Source organism: Vigna angularis, chromosome 7, assembly GCF_016808095.1.
Source record: "Vigna angularis cultivar LongXiaoDou No.4 chromosome 7, ASM1680809v1, whole genome shotgun sequence".
NCBI classification, from domain to species: domain Eukaryota; kingdom Viridiplantae; phylum Streptophyta; class Magnoliopsida; order Fabales; family Fabaceae; genus Vigna; species Vigna angularis.
Window position 1 is genome coordinate 6,155,054 of NC_068976.1, and position 20,248 is coordinate 6,175,301.

General features: G+C 32.9%; 2 protein-coding genes across 2 annotated transcripts; one reads left to right on the top strand and one right to left on the bottom strand.

The window, feature by feature from the left end:
* Nucleotides 1–2,437: 2,437 nt before the first annotated feature.
* On the top strand, nucleotides 2,438–5,141 carry LOC108337705 (lysM domain-containing GPI-anchored protein 1). The gene is made up of 5 exons (XM_017574280.2): nucleotides 2,438–3,456; nucleotides 3,831–3,948; nucleotides 4,087–4,248; nucleotides 4,353–4,384; nucleotides 4,600–5,141. Exons 1-5 carry the CDS (start codon nucleotides 2,787–2,789, stop codon nucleotides 4,917–4,919), a joined length of 1,302 nt encoding a protein of 433 aa, XP_017429769.1. The 5' UTR covers nucleotides 2,438–2,786; the 3' UTR covers nucleotides 4,920–5,141.
* A 725-nt stretch (nucleotides 5,142–5,866) lies between these two features.
* LOC108338674 (uncharacterized) lies at nucleotides 5,867–15,534 on the bottom strand. Its single transcript, XM_017575705.2, has 6 exons — nucleotides 15,141–15,534; nucleotides 14,173–14,287; nucleotides 13,872–14,083; nucleotides 13,763–13,790; nucleotides 6,336–6,444; nucleotides 5,867–6,166 (listed from the first exon to the last, which is right to left on the bottom strand). The coding sequence occupies exons 1-6, from the start codon at nucleotides 15,393–15,395 to the stop codon at nucleotides 6,085–6,087; spliced, it is 801 nt and encodes a 266-aa protein (XP_017431194.1). The 5' UTR covers nucleotides 15,396–15,534; the 3' UTR covers nucleotides 5,867–6,084.
* Nucleotides 15,535–20,248: the final 4,714 nt, after the last annotated feature.

The window sequence follows — 20,248 nt, forward strand, 5'->3', positions numbered from 1 at the left end:
AGTAAAGAGATAACACAAAAAATTCTTGTTTTCATACTAGTTTACTCCAATTAAGTTACGTTTAGTTCTCCTTTAGGCATTTTAAAATGTTTCACTATCTTTGAAAAGATAGAACGGGTTTTACTATTCCTAGTTTTACAATGAGTTTAACTACTCATGGTATATAATAGTCCAATTGACTAAAATGTTTAACTCCCCTTGAGTTAAACAACCAAATGTTTTAAATCACTTATGATTATTCAAAAAACAACAAAGTGTTTTTTAAAAAAGTACAAATTAAAAAACTCTCTTAGAGAGGAGTTAGATCAATACAAAGTATATATGGAAAACTTGTTACGAAAAGTTTTCTTTTTCAAAGAGCTACATGACACAACAAGATAATATTGACAGCATAAGAGTATGTGCACTTAATTCTTATTTGTTCTCTTCATGTAGTCTTCTTTATATTGGCAACTTTAAGAAAATTCGTTACTCAGTAGCTTTGACTTTGATGTAGGTGTATAGCATTTTATTATGAGGCTAGATGCTATGTTGCTTTTGCAGAGGTAACTATGCTTCTTGTACGAATGAGGCAAATAGAAAGCATTGAAGAAACATGCACAAAATGTTTTCATATCTCTTAACGTTCTTTTAAATCAGCGTAGAACTTTTGAATAAAACATTGTCCTTTATGAATATGTACAGATAAAGAAAAATAACACGACCCAAAAAAAGTATTATTCATACATTTGGATTTAAAACGTTAACATTCATTATATTGTTTAACACAGTCCGTGTACTATAGTGTTTATGCTGGTCTGAAGTCATTTGGAGTAATGTATTGTGTTTAAGATATTGTTTACATATGTATTACATTTATTGCATTATTCTAAACAATTACATCGATAGACACTATTTTATTAGATTCTTTTGTTAAATTTCAAAATAAAAAATGTATTGATGATCTTATCTTAAACCAAATGGGTTATTAGAAGCTTATGTTTGAAGAAACCAACTTTTAATCACTTTGTACTTATTTTTTCATATATATTTATATTTACACAAGAGAAAACATTCTACTTTTAAATTATATTAATCTTTAATAAGATGTAATATAAAGATTGAAATTTAAATCTTTTTATTTTGTTAAGTGACATTCGTTAGAAAAGAGTTTAATTGAAATATAAGACTTTGATTATTGCTTGGAGATCAAACTGAAGATAACATATGAAATAAAAATATTTGTATCATATTTATGTGTAATAGTAAAATTTGTTAAGAGATAAAATAATATTATTAGTACAAGACAAATTAATATTATTTTCTCCACCAATATATAAACTTGTGAGAGCATGTAAACTTCGGTTGTAAACTCCTAAAAAAATACTTTCTTCAAAATATATATTAAAATACCTATAATAACATAATAATTTAATGATATATAACTTTTTAAATAAGTTTTTATATTTTTTTAGTGTATTATTATTATTATTATTTTATCATATTATATATAATTTTTAAATATTTTTCTAATGTTATTATACTTTAATCATTACTCATATTATGTTATTATTATTATTATTATTTTTATTGTTATGTTTTACAAGAAAAAAAATTGATCTCCATATTCAGATCCAATAATCCAAAGGGAAAACACTTAATTTAGATTAAGGCCCAATAATCCAAAATAATAAGAGGGTAGAAAAAACCTAATATCGAAAACAAAAACCTAATTTTAGCTATTAAAGAATTAATTAGTGTCTAGATTATTCTTTAATTTAAAATTAAAGATTTACTTAGAATCAATTAGTATGTAAAAGTAACTAATGTTAAAGATTAATTGAGACTCTAATTTAGAAATTAATTATAATTTTTTATTTACAGTAGAAATTATTTTAGATATCGATACTTTTTTCTTATAAAATAATATTTAACTTAATCAACATAGTGACTAATTATTTTGGCCTTTAAAATTGATGATTTTCATGTATTGTATTTAACAAGGTTTTTAATTTATTAAATATTTGTTTAAAAATTTATGTGATAATAAATTATAAAATTTTGAGATAAGTATATGTATATATAACAAATATTTATTAACATTTTATTCTTATTATTGTGATGACCTTTAATAATTTTTAAATGATTGTTTCGATCACTTAACTTATTATTTTGTAGTGTTAGTACGTTTAATAGAAGAATTAAATTTACATGTAAATTACCCAACACTCAGATATCATATTTGTGTTTCAACTCAACTAAAATAGAACCAATGACATATTAGATACCTATATAAAAAATAATAGTTTATTTGAGCATCAATTCGAAGAAAAAATTTATGGGATTTAGTTAGTTTTATGACAAGATGCTAAAATAAACTACAAATAACTAGAGAAATGCTATTTTTATTTTCCGCATTATTAAAATATGAAGAAATGTAGACAGTGACATAAAACCAGTCCAAGGAGACAGATAGTTGGATTGGAAGTTTGGAAGCTATAGATGATCTTACAATGAACACTCCAACCCCTTCATTATTTAGTACCTTTCCCTTTTCCTACAACAACTCATCTTCTCTATCTTTCAACACTCTCTTGCATCATCTTCTTTCTGAATACATTGTTTGATCAGGATGATCACACTGTATCATATTGGCTAAAATCAATTCCTTTTATTTAGAACCAAAGCAAACTTCATTTCTTTGTTTAATCTTTTCTTGGTGTCCACTTTTCTCATAAACCATTATTTTCAATTCTTCACACACAAGGACTTGTGTGGTGTGAAATAGTGAAAGCCATTGCAACAACATGCCAAATCAACACCCCATTTTGCAATGTACTTTCCTCATGTTTCTCTTGTACTTTCTACTCAATGCAGCTCCTGTGAGTTGCAAATCCACCATTGAGCCATGCTCTGATAGTAACTCCTGCAATGCTCTTCTTGGCTACACCCTTTACACTGAGCTCAAGGTCTCTGAGGTTGCTTCTCTCTTCCAAATAGACCCTATTGCTCTTCTCACTGCCAATGCCTTTGACATATCCTACTCTGATGTAGAGCATCACATTCTCCCTTGCAAACTCTTCCTCAAGGTCCCTATCACATGTTCCTGTGCTGATGGAATTAGAAAATCAGTGTCTGCCCATTACAGGACTCGTCCTTCTGATACTCTCTCTTCCATTGCAGATTCAGTGTATGGAGGTCTGGTGTCTCCTGATCAGCTTAGGGAGGCTAATTCCATAGCTGATCCTTTGATGCTTGATGTGGGTCACAACCTTGTGGTGCCACTTCCATGCACATGCTTCAATGGCAGTGATAATTCTTTGCCTTCAGTTTACCTCTCCTATGTGGTAAAGCCAATGGATACTTTGGCTGCCATTGCAGCTAGGTATTTCACCACACTTACTGATTTGATGAATGTCAATGACATGGGGAGTGCAGCTATCTCTGATGGAGATATTCTTGCTGTTCCAATTCCTGGTAACTCTGATTGTCTTTCTACTTAAAGGAAAAGATTTCACTTTGTAGAACAAGTGACGACATGTATGAAAATGTTTTTCTTTGTTCTTGTTCTTTTTCTTCGTTTATGTTTTCATGCATAATTACAAAGTGATTTTCATATTTTAACTTGTGGATTATTTCTTCACTAATTTATGAGTATTATACCTTATATGCCCGTTCAGAAGATTCTTGTTTAGGTTTAGGTTTGTGATTATATTGTGACTGCCAAGCTTTTAAATTGGTGGTGACAATTGTTTTGGGCAATGTCTTCGATTTCTTCACTAAAGTATTTTGCTTGTGCTTATATTGTGTTGCATAATCAATCACTAGCTGTTATCTTGTTATTGTTACAGCTTGTGCATCAAAATTTCCAAAACATGCCACTGATTTTGGCTTGCTTGTCCCTAATGGAAGCTACACCATTACAGCTAGTCACTGTGTGCAGTGTAGCTGTGGACCACAGAATTTAGAGTACTGACTAAGCTACTTTTTTTTTTCCTGTTGCAATATATTCCTTCTCCTATTTTGAAGCAAACGTAGATTTCTCTTGCTTAGAGAATGATCTATAACTAAACCGTAGTTCATCGGGGTTTGTGACTCTACCTGCAGTTTAAACTGTATTCCCTCTTCTCTAGCCGTCTCTTGCTCCAGCATGCAATGCAAAAGAAGCAATTTTACACTTGGGAATGTTACCGTGCAAAAGATGAGCTCAGGTTGTAATGTGACATCGTGCAATTATGATGGTTTTGTCAATGGCAACATATTAACAATGTATGTTTATCCTCTGTGCTTTTGATTGTGTGATTGGATATTTCTACCATACATTCTGCTTGTTAATCTTAAGCTTATTCAATCTTTTTCTTGCCACCTTGCAGGATGGCCTCTTCTCTTCAGCCTCATTGTCCAGGTTAGAGCTACAACTTTTGTATAATTGAACTACAAATTCATTGTGAAATTCCGTATTCTTTTACTAGTTGTTGTAATCCATGACAATAAACATTGTTTTGTGGTCGATCGAGATCCTAGTTTCTATTCCTTTGTCCCCATCCCGAAAAGTTTACTGAGCTGATACTGAAGTCGTAACTTCTGACATTCCTTCGAAATATATTTGAAATTATGCAGACCAACAACGGTTCCCTCCACTTAGAGCGACACCTTCATCTCGTACAAGTGAATCAGTTGTTGCATTTCCTCCATCTCTGTCACCGTCACAGCCACAATTACTGTCACAATCACCATCATCGCCATCAGAAGGAATAGGTCTAATAGCACCCAAATCTTCAGTCATGCCTGCAACCAGATCATTTCCAGTATTCTCTCCTGGAAGTGACCTTGTTGGTAGGATTGCGTCTGCTGCTTCCTCTTTGGTGAATCCTATTCCCATTTTGACGTCCTCATTTATGTTGTTGCTTATAACGTTGATGATCCCTGTTGCTTTGTAATCTTCTAAGTTTTCTGGTGGGCTCTGTTCTCTCCCATTGCTTTGTCACAGATGCTCTATCTGTTTTAGTTACTCATTTGTGAAATCTAAGAAACAATGGTATGTTTCATCAAACAGTTTTCCTTTTATTATTTGGTGCTTTAGTGTAATATGCTGTCCTATGTGCAATGTATTTTGACAGCCAATTGTGTGTATTTGTCAACTCAATTCTGTTTTCATCCAATTGTGGGTATTTTTGCAATTCAACTCTGTTTTACATATCTTTTTGAGTAGTGACATAATTATACATTTTTACATTTTATTTCACAGACTATAGGATAAAATAATCATAAAAAATAAATTTTTGTATTCATTTAAAAAAAGAAGAAGATAATATCAAATTAATATAAAAAATTTATATGTCAAATATCATTATTCTATTTTCAACCACTTTTATGTGAACTAGATGGTTATTTGATGTTTTATGTAATACTCTTTTTTTGTGCAAGACAAAATAATAAATAGAAACTGTTCTGTATAGAAATTCTAATTTTAATATCTGCATACAGTAAATTTTATTTTTAAAATATTAAAAATTACTTTTTTATTTAAAATAGTAAATGAGGGTATTATGTATGCATATTTTAATATGCTCGAAAACGGCCACACTTGAACTCGTGTTTCTTGTTTGCATGGGGGTTGATCCAACAAGTTCATGGATTTTTTTTTTCTATTATATTGCTGTGGTATTAAAACAATCCATGCCAACCTTTCACCTGAGGTCTCAGCATTGCATGTCCTGTCAGAACCTTTTTAAAAATTAAAATTAAAAAAAGTTTAGTGCTATTATTACTAGTCAGTAAAAATTAGGCAACTGCAGAGGAGATTTCGTATGGATTTTAAACATTAAATTTATCTGGTTTTACAAGGAATCTAGTAAATTAACATCCACATGATAAAATCCTTGAATTCAATAATGAAATATTCAATATAATTTAACACCATAGCAACATTGTTAGAAACCAGCGTGAATTCACAGGTTGGTAAGAACACGTATAATTTTATTTACAAATTATTTACATCAACAAGATTTGTAGGAACAAATAGGTTGATACTCAGACAAGGCACAGTAAGCTCCATGGACTAGCATTCATTATACATTTACCAGGGTCACGGAACAACCATCTTCAGAGAGCCCTGAGAGCAAGTTTACTTCCTGAATGAACACCTTTCGCAGCAACTCTTAACAATGCACGACTTTGGTAAAGCCTGTCATTAAAATATTAACAAATTAAAATAATAAAAAGAAGTTTATTCTCTTCAAATTATTTTAGAACCTTTATCAATTTCTTCATATTGTCGTGTACCTGTCTTTTGCAAGCCATTCAAAGTAACAGTTAAGTGAGAGAGAGAGAGAGAGAGAGAGAAGGAAGATTACCCAGCCAAAGCAAGTCCCCACGTAGCCAAAGTATAAAACAACTTTCCAGCCTGCCAAATATCTAAAATCTTTTCCAGTTTGCTTGTACCTTGCAATGTCTTTGATATTGCTGTCATCACATAAATTGAAATATGAGATGCAAAAGTTGTTACTTAATCACAATGGCAAAAAACTGTGTAATACAACTCATTCAAAATCCTCCCAATCAAAACATTGCCAATGGTAGATAAGAAAATGAATAAAATAAGGTTAAATTATAATTTGGTCAGTACATTTGTCGGATTTTTTATTTAGTTCCTATAAGAAAAAACTTCACATATCTGTTCTTACAAGTAAAGAAGTTTACAAATAAGTCCTTGTCATATGCTGAAGTTATGATAGAACTAAACTTTTTTTTATGCAGGGATCAAAATAGAAAATGGAAGTGTCAGGTAGGGGTGTTTTTCCTTTTCATTTGGGACCAACATGCAGAGTGTTTTTCCTTTTCAAGACCAAATATTTAAGTACAGAAGTTTTTCATGTAGGGACTAAAACAAAAAGGGTCAGGTACAAGGACTTCATCAAATCAGACACAGTTATAGCTTTGGCACAGTAGTGATCAATTCATAAACTATTTTCTCTAAGGCAATCCAAAATGTGAAGTTCTTTGTTTTTCATGTAACGACTAAAACAGCAAAACAAATAGCCAAGTACGGAGAAGACCAAATTTTTAATTTAAGTCTACAGAACAAGTAACAGATTTTGAAAGCAAGACACTGGTATTCAGCTCCAAGGATCAGAAAGTTTTTATACAAAATATTTAGAAAATTAAAAGGAATGAATCATTCAGTTGGAACATTATGAGAAAACAGTATTCACCTCATCCATCATGTTTAAAGGGGACTATCCACTTGAATCATTCATGCTGAACAATAGTCATCAATTTATGACTAAGCTATTAACGAGTTTTATGGTTGCTAAAGTTAGAGTGTAGGAAGAATTATGTTTTTGACTTATTTAAAACTTCCTTACTTTAGGACTTCCCCAACTACCGTTATAACTACCTCCCTAACTAAGTACCCACACTGCCCATTCTTTTGACAAAATGAATTACCCATGTGTTAGAGCTTGGGGCACCTGTGTGCAGGACAAAACGTAGCCCACATTGGGAGCAATGTCCCTCCTCATTTCTCTTGACATACGCTCATATTTCGTAAAGCTTTGTTATTGGGCTGAACTCGTTGCTACAGACCCTGTTTGGAGAAGACCCTTACACCAGCCCAGATAGTTAAAGCCTGTGTGTTTTGGAACTGTGGTAAATCCTTCTCGTTGGTTTTCATCTTCCTCAAGCCATGCAGATGTACAGCACCCAACTCTCAAGGGAGCACTCTCCCTCCACAGAAACAACCTCTTGTCAACACAATGAATATCCAAAAGCTCCCCTAACACAAGACCTCCCTGCCTTCTTATAAAGGTCCCCCAACCAACTAACAACTAATTCCTAATCTATTTCCTTTTATTCTGCACACATTATATCCTATCAGCACATCTCTTCGATTAACCTTGAGTGCGGGTCCTTTGAAGTAAACAACTACTAGGAGCCACCCAAACCTCAAATTCTTGGATGCATTCCACCACAATACCTTTCTGATGTAATGCCAACAATCTTTTGTGGATGTTCCTAAGGCTACATACATAATAAAATCTTCACATTCATGCTACTCTGAAATTCTCCGACATTGTGTTTGTGTTTTTCTTTCTCCAAAATGGAACCAGTGCACTCCAATCCCATCCATATAGATGAAGTCTAATCAGACCTTCTTAAGAAGTCTAATCAGACCTTCTTATGAAGTCGAATATGCTTTACTTGAAAAGAAAAAAGACTATCTGCCCTAACTTTGCAATCCTGATAGGCCAAGTTTTGAATATGGCTGTTCTAATTATGTATAGAAAGTTATTAATCAACTATATTTTATTAATTTCAACTTAAACAGTTATATGTTATGATGTGACAATTGTAGTGATAACTCTTTGTATCACAGACTTCTAGAAAGCAATTAAGGTTCGGATAGTTAATTCAGGAGTTAAGAGAAGAACTCAGTTTATACTCAAATCTAAACCAGATTATTTTTAAAATTATTTCAAAATTCGACATTTATTTCTTGAGTCTGACATACCCACCCAAATGAACCCACCTTCATATTTAGGTAATTTATTGCAATATAATTATATAACCAATTAGCTACTTTTTCACTTGTTTAAACTTCCTTAGCTACTAACTTCCCAATCCCTGTTATAACTGTTAGGATATTTATCCTATTTTATCATCATTATAGTGTGTCAAGGGTTTCCCTATTTATCATGATTATATTATGTCTAGGATTACCCTATTTATCATGATTATATTGTGTCTAGGGTTACCCTATTTATCATGTATTTGTGTATCAATTTATTCTTATAAATAGAAGATTGTGAGAGGGATCAATCAAGCCCTCTAGAATTATTTTACAGTTTCAATCTTAAGTTGGTATCAGAGCGGGTCGATCCCGCTCTGGTTTCTGTCTCGTAATATATATCTGTCCGGCGCCACAGTTCTTTGTCGCCCGCTGCTGCCCGCCGCCGGCCACCGTCAACCGTCGGCCACCGTCGTCCGTTGCCGGCCATCGTCCGGCCACCGTCTCCGGCCACCGTCGCCGGCCACCGTCCGGCCACCGTCACTGCCGGCCACCGTCACCGCCGGCCACCGCCCGCCATTGCCGGCCACCGTCGTCCATCACTGTCAAAGTTTCCTTCGTTTAAACCCTTAGGGTTTTCTTGTTCTTCGTTAGTACTATTCGTCTTCTTCAGAAATGGCGTCTGGCAGTACTCTTTCCTTTTCTGGAAGTCCATCAATTACCTCCGAGAAGCTAAATGGAAAAAATTATCTATCATGGTCTGCTGCCGTTGAAATGTGGTTCCTTGGCCAAGGGCATTATGACCACCTTGAGCGAGATGGAAGCCATGTGCCTACTGAAAAAGCTGATCAGTGGAAACAAGCAGATTTCCAGTTGTGTGCCCTGTTATGGCAATCAGTGGAACCCAAACTTTTTGTATCCTTGAGGGCTTTCAAAACTTGTCACTCCTTTTGGAAGAAAGCCCAAAGCATTTATGCCAACGATATTCAACGTCTCTATGACACTACGAATAAACTTGCATCTCTTAAAATGGCAGACCATGATATGGTGTCCTTCATGGCTGAAGCCCAATCTGCTGTCGAAGAACTTAGGATGTTTTTGGAAGTAGATCCATTAGAGGATATAAAAAAGAAACTAGACAAATTCTACATGGTGTTGATCCTTCGTGCCCTACATCCCGATTTTGATCATCTCAGAGATCAACTTCTAACTAGTCATGAGGTCCCCTCTATGGAAACATTGACCACTCGCCTTCTGCGTGTCCCGGTATCTCAAACTCAAGAAGCGCATGAACTAGTGGAACCATCTGTCATGGTTGCCACACGAGGAAGAGGAGGACGTGGCACTAGAGGAGGAGGACGAGGAGGTCGGGGACGTACTCAATGCACATATTGTAAAAGGATGGGTCATACTCAAGAGAATTGCTACTCCTTACATGGTTTCCCTTCCAAAACCGCCAATATTTCGAAGACTGAAACTTCCACTTTGAAAACTGAAACCTCCACTTCTATGTTTTCTAAGGATGAATATCAAGAGTATTTAAGGTTAAAGTCTAACAGCTTGGCACAACCATCTCAATCTCCCAATACATCAACAGCCTGCGTTTCTCAATCTATGGAATGTCAAAATTCATGGGTAATTGACTCAGGTGCTTCTGATCACATTTCTGGTAATACCTCTTTGTTCTCATCTATTTCCTTTCGAGAAAAACCTCATTTCATAACCCTTGCAAATGGATCTAAAACTTCTTCCAAAGGAGTCGGTCATGTTTCTTTGTCTCCCTCCCTCAATCTCAACTCAGTCCTTTTTGTCCCTAATTGTCCTTTTAATTTAATTTCCTTAAGCCAGTTGACTAAAATGTTAAATTGTTCAATAACCTTTGATCATAAATCTTTTGTTATACAGGAGCGTGGTTCGGGGAGACAGATTGGAGAAGGATATGAAGCTGGCGGATTATACCATTTTGGATCTCGTCCAAGGGTGTCTTGTGTTGCTGCTCTTAATCCTAAAGTGCTACATGATCGACTTGGCCATCCTCATTTGTCCAAATTAAAAAAGATGTGTCCTGAACTTAGTGGTCTCCAAACCTTAGAATGTGAGTCATGTCAATTAGGAAAACATGTTAGATCTTCCTTTCCTAAAAGGTCTCAATCAATATGTAATTCTAGTTTTTCCATCATCCATTCTGATATATGGGGACCTAGTCGTATCTCCTCCTTTGGTTTTAGATATTTTGTTACCTTTATTGATGAATATTCAAGATGTACTTGGGTTTATCTTATGAAAGATCGTTCTGAATTGTTAGCTATCTTTACATCCTTTTTGAATGAAATCAAGAATCAATTTGGTCAAGTAATCAAAATATTAAGAAGTGATAATGCCAAAGAGTATTTTTCATCCTCCTTTTCTGCCATCTTGAGTTCCCATGGTATCTTACATCAGTCTACTTGTCCTCATACACCACAGCAAAATGGTATAGCAGAACGAAAAAATAGACACTTGGTTGAAACTGCTCGTACCCTTTTGCTTGGTGCCTATATTCCTGTCCATCACTGGGGGATGCCATCTTAACTGCATGTTATCTTATTAATAGGATGCCCTCCTCCTCTCTTGATAATAAAGTCCCTTTCTCCATTTTGGTTCCTAATGATCCTCTCTTTCATACATCTCCCCGAGTGTTTGGCTGTGTATGTTTTGTTCATGACATGTCTCCAGGTCTAGACAAACTCTCCGCTCGCGCTCTCAAATGTGTCTTCTTAGGCTATTCTCGACTTCAAAAAGGATATCGGTGTTACTCTCCTGAAACTAAGAAGTATTACATGTCTGCCAATGTCACATTCTTTGAACAGACTCCTTACTTCTCTCCATCTGTTCAGGATGTTTCTATCCTCCAGCAGGTCCTTCCTATTCCACTGGTTGAGTCAAATAGCTCCACTGTCTCTGTCATTCCCAGTCATGATCACAATCCTTCTACACCTGTTTCTCCACATACTGAGATCATCCCACACAGGGCCCCAATGGATAGTCCACCTCCCCAAGACAATGGTGAATCTCCTACTTCAGATTCTTCTCCCTCGTCTCCTCCCACGCCTCCTGGTGCAAATAATTCAGCATGGCCTATTGCCCTCAGAAAAGGTACTCGTTCCACTCGGAACCCTCATCCCATTTATAATTTTCTAAGCTATCATCGATTGTCGCCCTCCTATTTTTCTCTTTTATCCTCAGTGTCCTCTGTTGTTATACCCAAGAATGTGAAAGAAGCACTTGATCATCCTGGATGGCGACAAGCTATGATTGCAGAAATGCAGGCTCTTGACCACAGTAATACTTGGGAGCTGGTGCCCCTTCCCCTAGGAAAAAAGGCGGTTGGTTGTCGATGGGTGTATGCAGTTAAAGTTGGCCCTGATGGTGAAATTGATCGGCTCAAAGCTCGGCTTGTTGCAAAAGGTTACACTCAGGTTTATGGTCTTGATTATTGTGACACTTTCTCTCCTGTAGCCAAGATGACTACTATTTGTCTCTTCTTTGCCATGGCAGCCATTCGTCACTGGCCACTTCATCAATTGGATATCAAGAATGCCTTCCTACATGGTGATCTTGAGGAAGAAGTTTATATGGAGCAACCTCCAGGGTTTGTTGCTTAGGGGGAGTCTGGTATGGTATGCAAATTGCATCGATCTCTATATGGCCTCAAGCAATCCCCACGTGCTTGGTTTGGAAAGTTTAGCTCCATTGTTCAAAAATTTGGGCTAAAACGTAGTGAAGCAGACCATTCAGTTTTTTATTGTCATTCTTCTCTCGGGAAATGTGTTTACTTAATAGTATATGTTGATGATATTGTCATTACAGGAAATGATGCTGTTGGAATATCTCAACTAAAAGAGTACTTGTGTAGACATTTTCAAACCAAGGATCTTGGAAGTCTCAAATATTTCTTAGGCATTGAAGTAGCGCAATCAAAAGATGGAGTTGTAATCTCCCAAAGGAAGTATGCTCTTGATATATTACAAGAAACAAGCATGATTGATTGTAGACCGGTAGACAGTCCCATGGACCCAAACCAGAAATTAAGGACAGAAGGTGAATTATTCTCCGATCCAGAGAGGTATAGGAGGCTGGTTGGCAAACTGATTTATCTCACTATTACAAGGCCAGATCTATCCTTTGCAGTTGGAGTGGTTAGTTAGTTCATGCAGGCTCCATGTATTGACCATTGGAATGCTCTCATTCGCATTCTAAGGTATGTAAAGAAGGCTCCCGGGCAAGGATTGTTATATGAAGATAAAGGAAGCATTCATGTCTCTGGGTATTGTGATGCAGATTGGGCAGGTTCACCTATTGATAGACGGTCTACAACAGGATATTGTGTTTTTCTGGGAGGAAACATTATTTCATGGAAAAGTAAGAAACAGAATGTAGTAGCTCGATCAACCGCGGAAGCCGAGTATAGGGCAATGGCATCACTAACATGTGAACTTATATGGGTGAAACAATTCCTTCAAGAGGTTAAATTTTGTGACATCCATACTATGAAGATGTATTGCGACAATCAAGCTGCTCTCCACATTGCATCAAATCCAGTGTTTCACGAGAGGACTAAACATATAGAAATTGATTGTCATTTTGTTCGTGAAAAGTTGTTGAACAAAGAAATATGTACTGAGTTTATTGGGTCAAACGATCAACTCGCAGATGTATTGACCAAGTCATTAAGGGGTCCTCAGATTGAGTTTATTTGTTCCAAGCTTGGTACATACAATTTGTATGCTCCAGCTTGAGGGGGAGTGTTAGGATATTTATCCTATTTTATCATCATTATAGTGTGTCAAGGGTTTCCCTATTTATCATGATTATATTATGTCTAGGATTACCCTATTTATCATGATTATATTGTGTCTAGGGTTACCCTATTTATCATGTATTTGTGTATCAATTTATTCTTATAAATAGAAGATTGTGAGAGGGATCAATCAAGCCCTCTAGAATTATTTTACAGTTTCAATCTTAAGTATAACCAGCTGAGTAATGTTCCTGACTTTTATTTTATTCCATTGGGAATAAACCCCAGAATCCTACCATCAATATTCTACTGAGGCTGGGCCTCGTGCCTAGTAGTCTCCTCACTAATCACATAAAACAAAATGATTGGCGTGTTACCAATACATTTGACCTAGAGCACATTATAAGCTACAATTCAACATAGCTTTTACAGTTAGGTGAAGGAGAAGTGAAGGAAAAACCATTAAGATACAAAAAATATGATAGAAAACTCACCTTTCTGCAGTTCCTCCGGTGAAAAATTCTGCAATTATAACAAGGGCAAAATGATGTCAATTGAAGCAAAAGAAAAAACTAAAATTGCATATTATATGAACACACAAACCAGAGCTTTTGGGTTCGACAAAATGCATTTGGCCATGAAGTTGGCAACACCATCAACCACATGTTCTTCACTGATGACCAGGTAACTCTCATCATCAATTCCACTCATTTCCTCAATGTTACTAAGATCTGTCTCATCCTTAACCCACACCCACCAACTTGGTTCTTGAGAGTCAACATTGACCAAAATGTCAGCTGATTTATAATCAACCTCTGTCAAATACCAGACAAAAACCAAAAGATTGTCAATATCTAATTATTACAATGCACGCAAGACACATTTTCAAAGTAGAGAATTTTACCAGTGGCCTCCTTGAAAGGAAATTGATTTCCTCCGCTAGCAGTTTCCTGTTGTAGGAACTTGAGCCGATTCAGGTACTCATCAGACCTCATTGTAGCAACTAACCGGTCATTCAACTATAGCCAAATATCACCAAAATATAAACAAGGAACAGGTAAAAAACATCATGACCAAACCCAAAGCACAATGCAGCCAAACTAATAATGCTTGGAATAAATTATGAAAATGCTTCTAGATTCGTAAATGTAGATGCAATAATATCACAAAATATGATTGACCAGCACCCAACTGTATCCAATTATAAGAAATTAAAAGCATTCGATCTAAAAAATAAACTTCTGTCCCAAAAGTTTGCTTCGTTTCTATTTATTTACCAATACTCCCACGAGTATAGACTAATTCCATTATGATGGTTAGGTATAGGTTACCCAAAATGGCAATCTTATGATGCCTGGAGTCTCGGTTCATTTCCAATGCGATCAAGATCACATTATATAACAATTAGCTTCATCGATAAAAATACTATAATTTTCTTTCCATGTATTATGGAAGAAGTAGCATCCAATTAAAAAATGGTCCTCCAGAAATTAGCTTTTCTCTTTTTACTTTCATACCAAAATTTCCACCCTTGTTTATCAATTAGACAGACCGAGACACATTTTTCAGAGCAAAGTCCATTATTGAGATAAATTCAGACATTCTCACATCACAATTAATTTTATAAAAATAATTTCATTTTTTCAAACCTCAGAACAAACTGGCCCTGAGGTTGAAGGTTGGGTCAAGTTCTCATGGGCGATAAAACTAAAGAATCCTGAATTTCATTTCCAATAATTAAGAAAAAGAGCAGTACGCAATTTAAAATAAAACAATAGCACCCATATTTTTAGAAAATAAAACACATTTGAGAAAATGACATCATTTGATTGAATAAGGAAAGAAAAAGGGTTATTGAAATTGGAAATATACATCGGGAGGGCAATTATCGAAGCAAGGCGATTCAGAGAGGTTTTGGAGCAGTTTCAGATTCTGGTCGAGCAAGTTCCTGAGGCGTCGATTTTCTGATCTCAGAGCCTCCAAATCATGGTCAGTTGGGCATTCATCAACAGAGGTGGCGGGGGGCACGGAATTACTGTGGCTGCGGTAATGGTGGGTGTGTTCAACGGCGGTCCATGCAACGTCGGCAACCTCGAGCACCGTCATGGCCACCTCGACGCTTCGCATGATTCAATTTTCGAGATTTGGCCTTTCGATTGGGCGAATCTTCGGTTCTGAGAGTTCCGTTAGGGTTTCGGTTTTCGCACGGAATGGCGGATTGTCGTCGTTTTCGTCTGGTGGTGGTGAGATAGATATAGAATATTATTTTATTTGTTCGTGTGTTATAAAAAAGAATAATTTTGTTGGAATATTAAAGAAAAAATGCTTTTTAAAATATGTTTAAAATTCTTAGAATTTTGTATTTTTAAATAATAAAACTAAAAAATTTCTTTATTTTAAAAAATTGAGTTGGCAAACGAAATTAGTTGACCAATTGGGTTCCTATTTTAATATAATTGTACAACTACAATTGTAGAGTATGTATTGCTTCACTTATATGTCATTTTTGCAATTTCCCCGCACGTAAACTCACCCCAAACGCGTATATATATATATATATATATATATATACATGTATATGTATATATACATGTATATGTATATATACATGTATATGTATATATACATGTATATGTATATATACATGTATATGTATATATACATGTATATGTATATATACATGTATATACGTATATATACATGTATATACGTATATACATGTATATACGTATATACATGTATATACGTATATACATGTATATACGTATATACATGTATATACGTATATACATGTATATACGTATATACATGTATATACGTATATACATGTATATACGTATATACATGTATATATATATATACCTGTTTTTAGTTGGTACATTTTAGTAATGTGTATCGAGTTTTAATAGACAAAAATACTCTTATATATGATGGATTCTAAGTTTTAAAGTTAAGGATATTTTAATAATTTTCATTCTCAAAACTAAAAAAAAAAATCCCTAAACTTTTGCTCACCTCCCTTGTTCTTCTCAACCATTTCTCTTTCATCTATCTCACTCCAACATTTTTCTCTGTCATCTTATGGTAGACACTCCTAACCCTAATCTACCTTCCTCACTTATCTAATTTGATTTTGATCTTTGTTTATTGATGATAGTGTGCCTGCAGAGGAGGAGTTTTAAACACAACAAAATTCTAAAATTTAAAAACGAAATTTAATAATAATCAGAAGGAAAAATATATAACACAACTCTCCAATAAAAAATTAACATCAACATCATCAATTATTTTGTTATTAAAGTGTAAAACAAATGAACGAACAAAGCAAGAGCGACAAATTGTGGTGTCGCTGGTTGTTGTGTGTGGGCGAGGAAGAGTATGGAGATTCAGAAACGGTTAAACAATCTTACAAAAAATGATTTTATAATGAGTTTTCATTTTATAATTTTTGTCTTATCTAATTTTATCCAATTTTCACAAGCATAAAGGAATTGGTAATTGACTTGTAAAAAATCAGAAATACTCCGCTGTTAAACAATTTCTTACAAAATATGATTATATAATGAGTTTTCATTTTATAATATTTGTGTTATTTAATTTTATCTAATTTTTACAAGCATAATGACATTAAAGGAATTGGTAATTGGCCTGTAAAACATCAGAAACACTCGTTGTTAAAAATTTTCTTACAAATGATTTTATAATGAGTTTTCATTTTATAATTTTTGTCGTATATAATTTTATCTAATTTTCATAAGCATAATGACATCCGAAGGAATTGGTAATTGGTCTAGAGGGTTTTTTTAGAGATGATGATTCAACATCAGATGATGAAATTAATGAGGTTAATGAAGATGGTGAAATTGATGAAGAGATCTTGAATGAACCTTTGTCTAAAAGTGAATATGTCAATGACTCGATTCTTTACAAAGAAAAATTATTTAACGACAAGTGTTTCTGATTTTTTCAATTAAGGCTACAGTAGGGATGACATAGAAAAGGTTGGAGTGAGAGAGATGAAAGAGAATTCGGGTTAAGAGGAATGAGAGAGGTGAGTAAGGATTTCGGAGTTTTTTTAGTTTTGAAAATGAAAATTATTAAAATACTCTTAACCTTAAAACTTAGAATCCATGATATATAAGGATATTTTTGTCTACTAAAACCAAGTACACATTGTTAAAATGTACTAATTGAAAAACAGACGTACGCACGTTAGCAAACCCATATATATATATATATATATATATATATATATATATATATATATATATATATATATATATATATATAATCTCTATTAGTATGCAGTAAATTCAAGGGGGTTGAATCAAATTTTAAAACTAATATGGGGTTAATTATAATATTTATAAATAAAACATTGTTAAACCTAAAATTATAACAATTAAATATTAATTTTCTGTGATATGATTTTTCTCATAAATTATAATAAAAGATATTCTTATCTTTATTTTATGGAAATTTATTAAATCAAAAGGAATTATGTCAATATTCATATAATTTTTTACGATAATAATAAACACCATTATGTGTCATGAGTTTGAGAAAGTGAAAATAAGTAAATTTAAGGAGAAAGAAAAATGAAAGTGATATTATTTAGATTAAGAGAAAGGTATTAAGAAATTAAATAAAATTTATTAAAGTTTTAAATGATCTGATGGGTTGATAAATAATTTTTTTTAATAAAATTAATTAATTAAATATATTCTTAAAATGAATTTTATTAATACATTTTAAGTATTTATTATATTAAAATAAAGAATAAATATTTTATTCAATTTTACTGAATTATATTTATTTTTTAATTAATTATGAGATAGTTTTTAAATATAAACTATTATAAAAATTAGGAAAAGTAACTTCTGTGTTTTTTTCGTCGCTAAAAATAAACGCATGCTAAGGGTAATTTAATATTATTAAAGATAGAAGAAGAAAAAGAATATTATCTTGGCAATTATCAATATAAATCTTATTTTCACGTTTTTAATACAACTTATATTTAATTTATTTTTCTGAAGATTCAACAAGAAATCTTGACTAAAACATGTTGGAGTCTCAAATAATATAAAAAGGAATTAAGAAAAGAGGGAAAATCAAACTGCAAAAAATTTACAGAGACCGGCGATAAAATATGTGCTGGTGTTTTAAAAGTTCAATTCTACATCAATCCCTTGTATAATTACACAAATAGAAAGAATGTTTTAGAACAAATAGAAAATATTAATAATAAATAGACTCTAATTATAAAATCAATATTCAAATCATATATATAAAGGTTAATACAATCATCAAACTAACAAATGTAATCATTTATAAGTTTTAAAATACAAATAACACAAAAGTGTTAAAAATAAACAAAATTAAATGTTTAGCACTTTATCTAAAAGGAGAAAGGTGTACTAAATCTATAAAATTAAGAATTTAAAATCGAAATATTGTCTAAAAAGAGAAAACTTAATTATCTTCCTAATAAATAACAGGAAGAAAAAATAAAATACTTTCTAATAAATAAATAAAAAATATGTGCAAGGATTTAAAAATTAATAATGATTTTAAAGACCATACTTATTTTTTATTTATAAAAGATTCAATTGAAAATAGATTTTCTATTAATCGAGTTTTATTTTATAAGAATTATTATTTTTCTAAAATATTAAATTATTTATTTGTCTTTTCTTTTGATATTTAATTTCATTCTTCATTTGTTTGGTATAATATAGAAATTCTAGCATAAAATGCTTTATATGATTATAATCTTAAATAGAATAAGTTCATCTTTTGTTTTTTTTTAAATTTTTTTGTGAGATTTGGTGCATGTAAGGGTTGTTGGCTTACATGTAAGATTTAAGGACTTAAAATGAATCTATGTTTATTTAGGATTGTTAGAGTGTAATAAGATCTTTGATCTGAGTTTTTTATATGTAAATATTGCATCTTGTGTGAGTAAATGTCAGTAAAGACAATGAAGCTTTTTTTTCGTAGTAACTCATAATCTAAGAGAAGTCAGTTTAACTCTAGAATTTGACTTTTTGTTGATGAGTTGATTTTAATGAGAAATTATTTGGTTTTTGTTTTATGATGTGTTTGATAGTATTATTATGCTAAAATGATGAAATTGTTTTATGACGTGTATGATAGTATTATTATGCTAAAATGATGAAATTGAGTAATGTAAGCTAAATTGAAAATTTGGAGTTAAATCTCTAAATGCTTGAGATATGTGAAATTGTTTAGTTATAGAAAGATTGTTCAATTTTCTCTATTTGAGGTATATTTCAAACTAAATAATTGTGTTTTTAAACTAAGAAAGAGATAAAGTTGTCTAGATAGGCAAATTGGATGAGATGATATAGTTAAAAAAAAGAGAATTAACAAAAATTTTATTTAATTATTGCAAACTAAAACAAACTAAGAAAAATCACATTATTTCAAATTTAAAACCATGAGATAATATTCCAAAAACATTACATTAAAATAAAACATTGTCTTAAATGTATTTCGAAAATTTCCCATAAGATTTTTCCATACATCTCCTCTCTCTAAACAACATCAACATCATTTGTTCCCCCTGTAACCACATAAGTTATACGATCATCACACTAACACCAACAAACAAGGGTGAGCTAACTACAAAAATATATAAGATAACATACAATAATTATACTAACTCGCTCTACACAAAACATCCATTACAATAATTGATTTTACACCACCGTGTCATAAGATAAACATTCCCTCAACCAAAAACATACCAAAGACACATCACCTCTAAGTGATACCAAACCATATGTCATTCTCATGTACCATACTGTATACAACTTGTTTACCAAAATAGGACAATTCGAGTCGTCCTGCCATCACAGCAAGAACCTTTCTCTCCTGCTCCTCAAGGACATACGAGTAAAAATTTTGATGCATCACACACTAAGCACTATACTCAACAACGAGATCGAAACCTATGG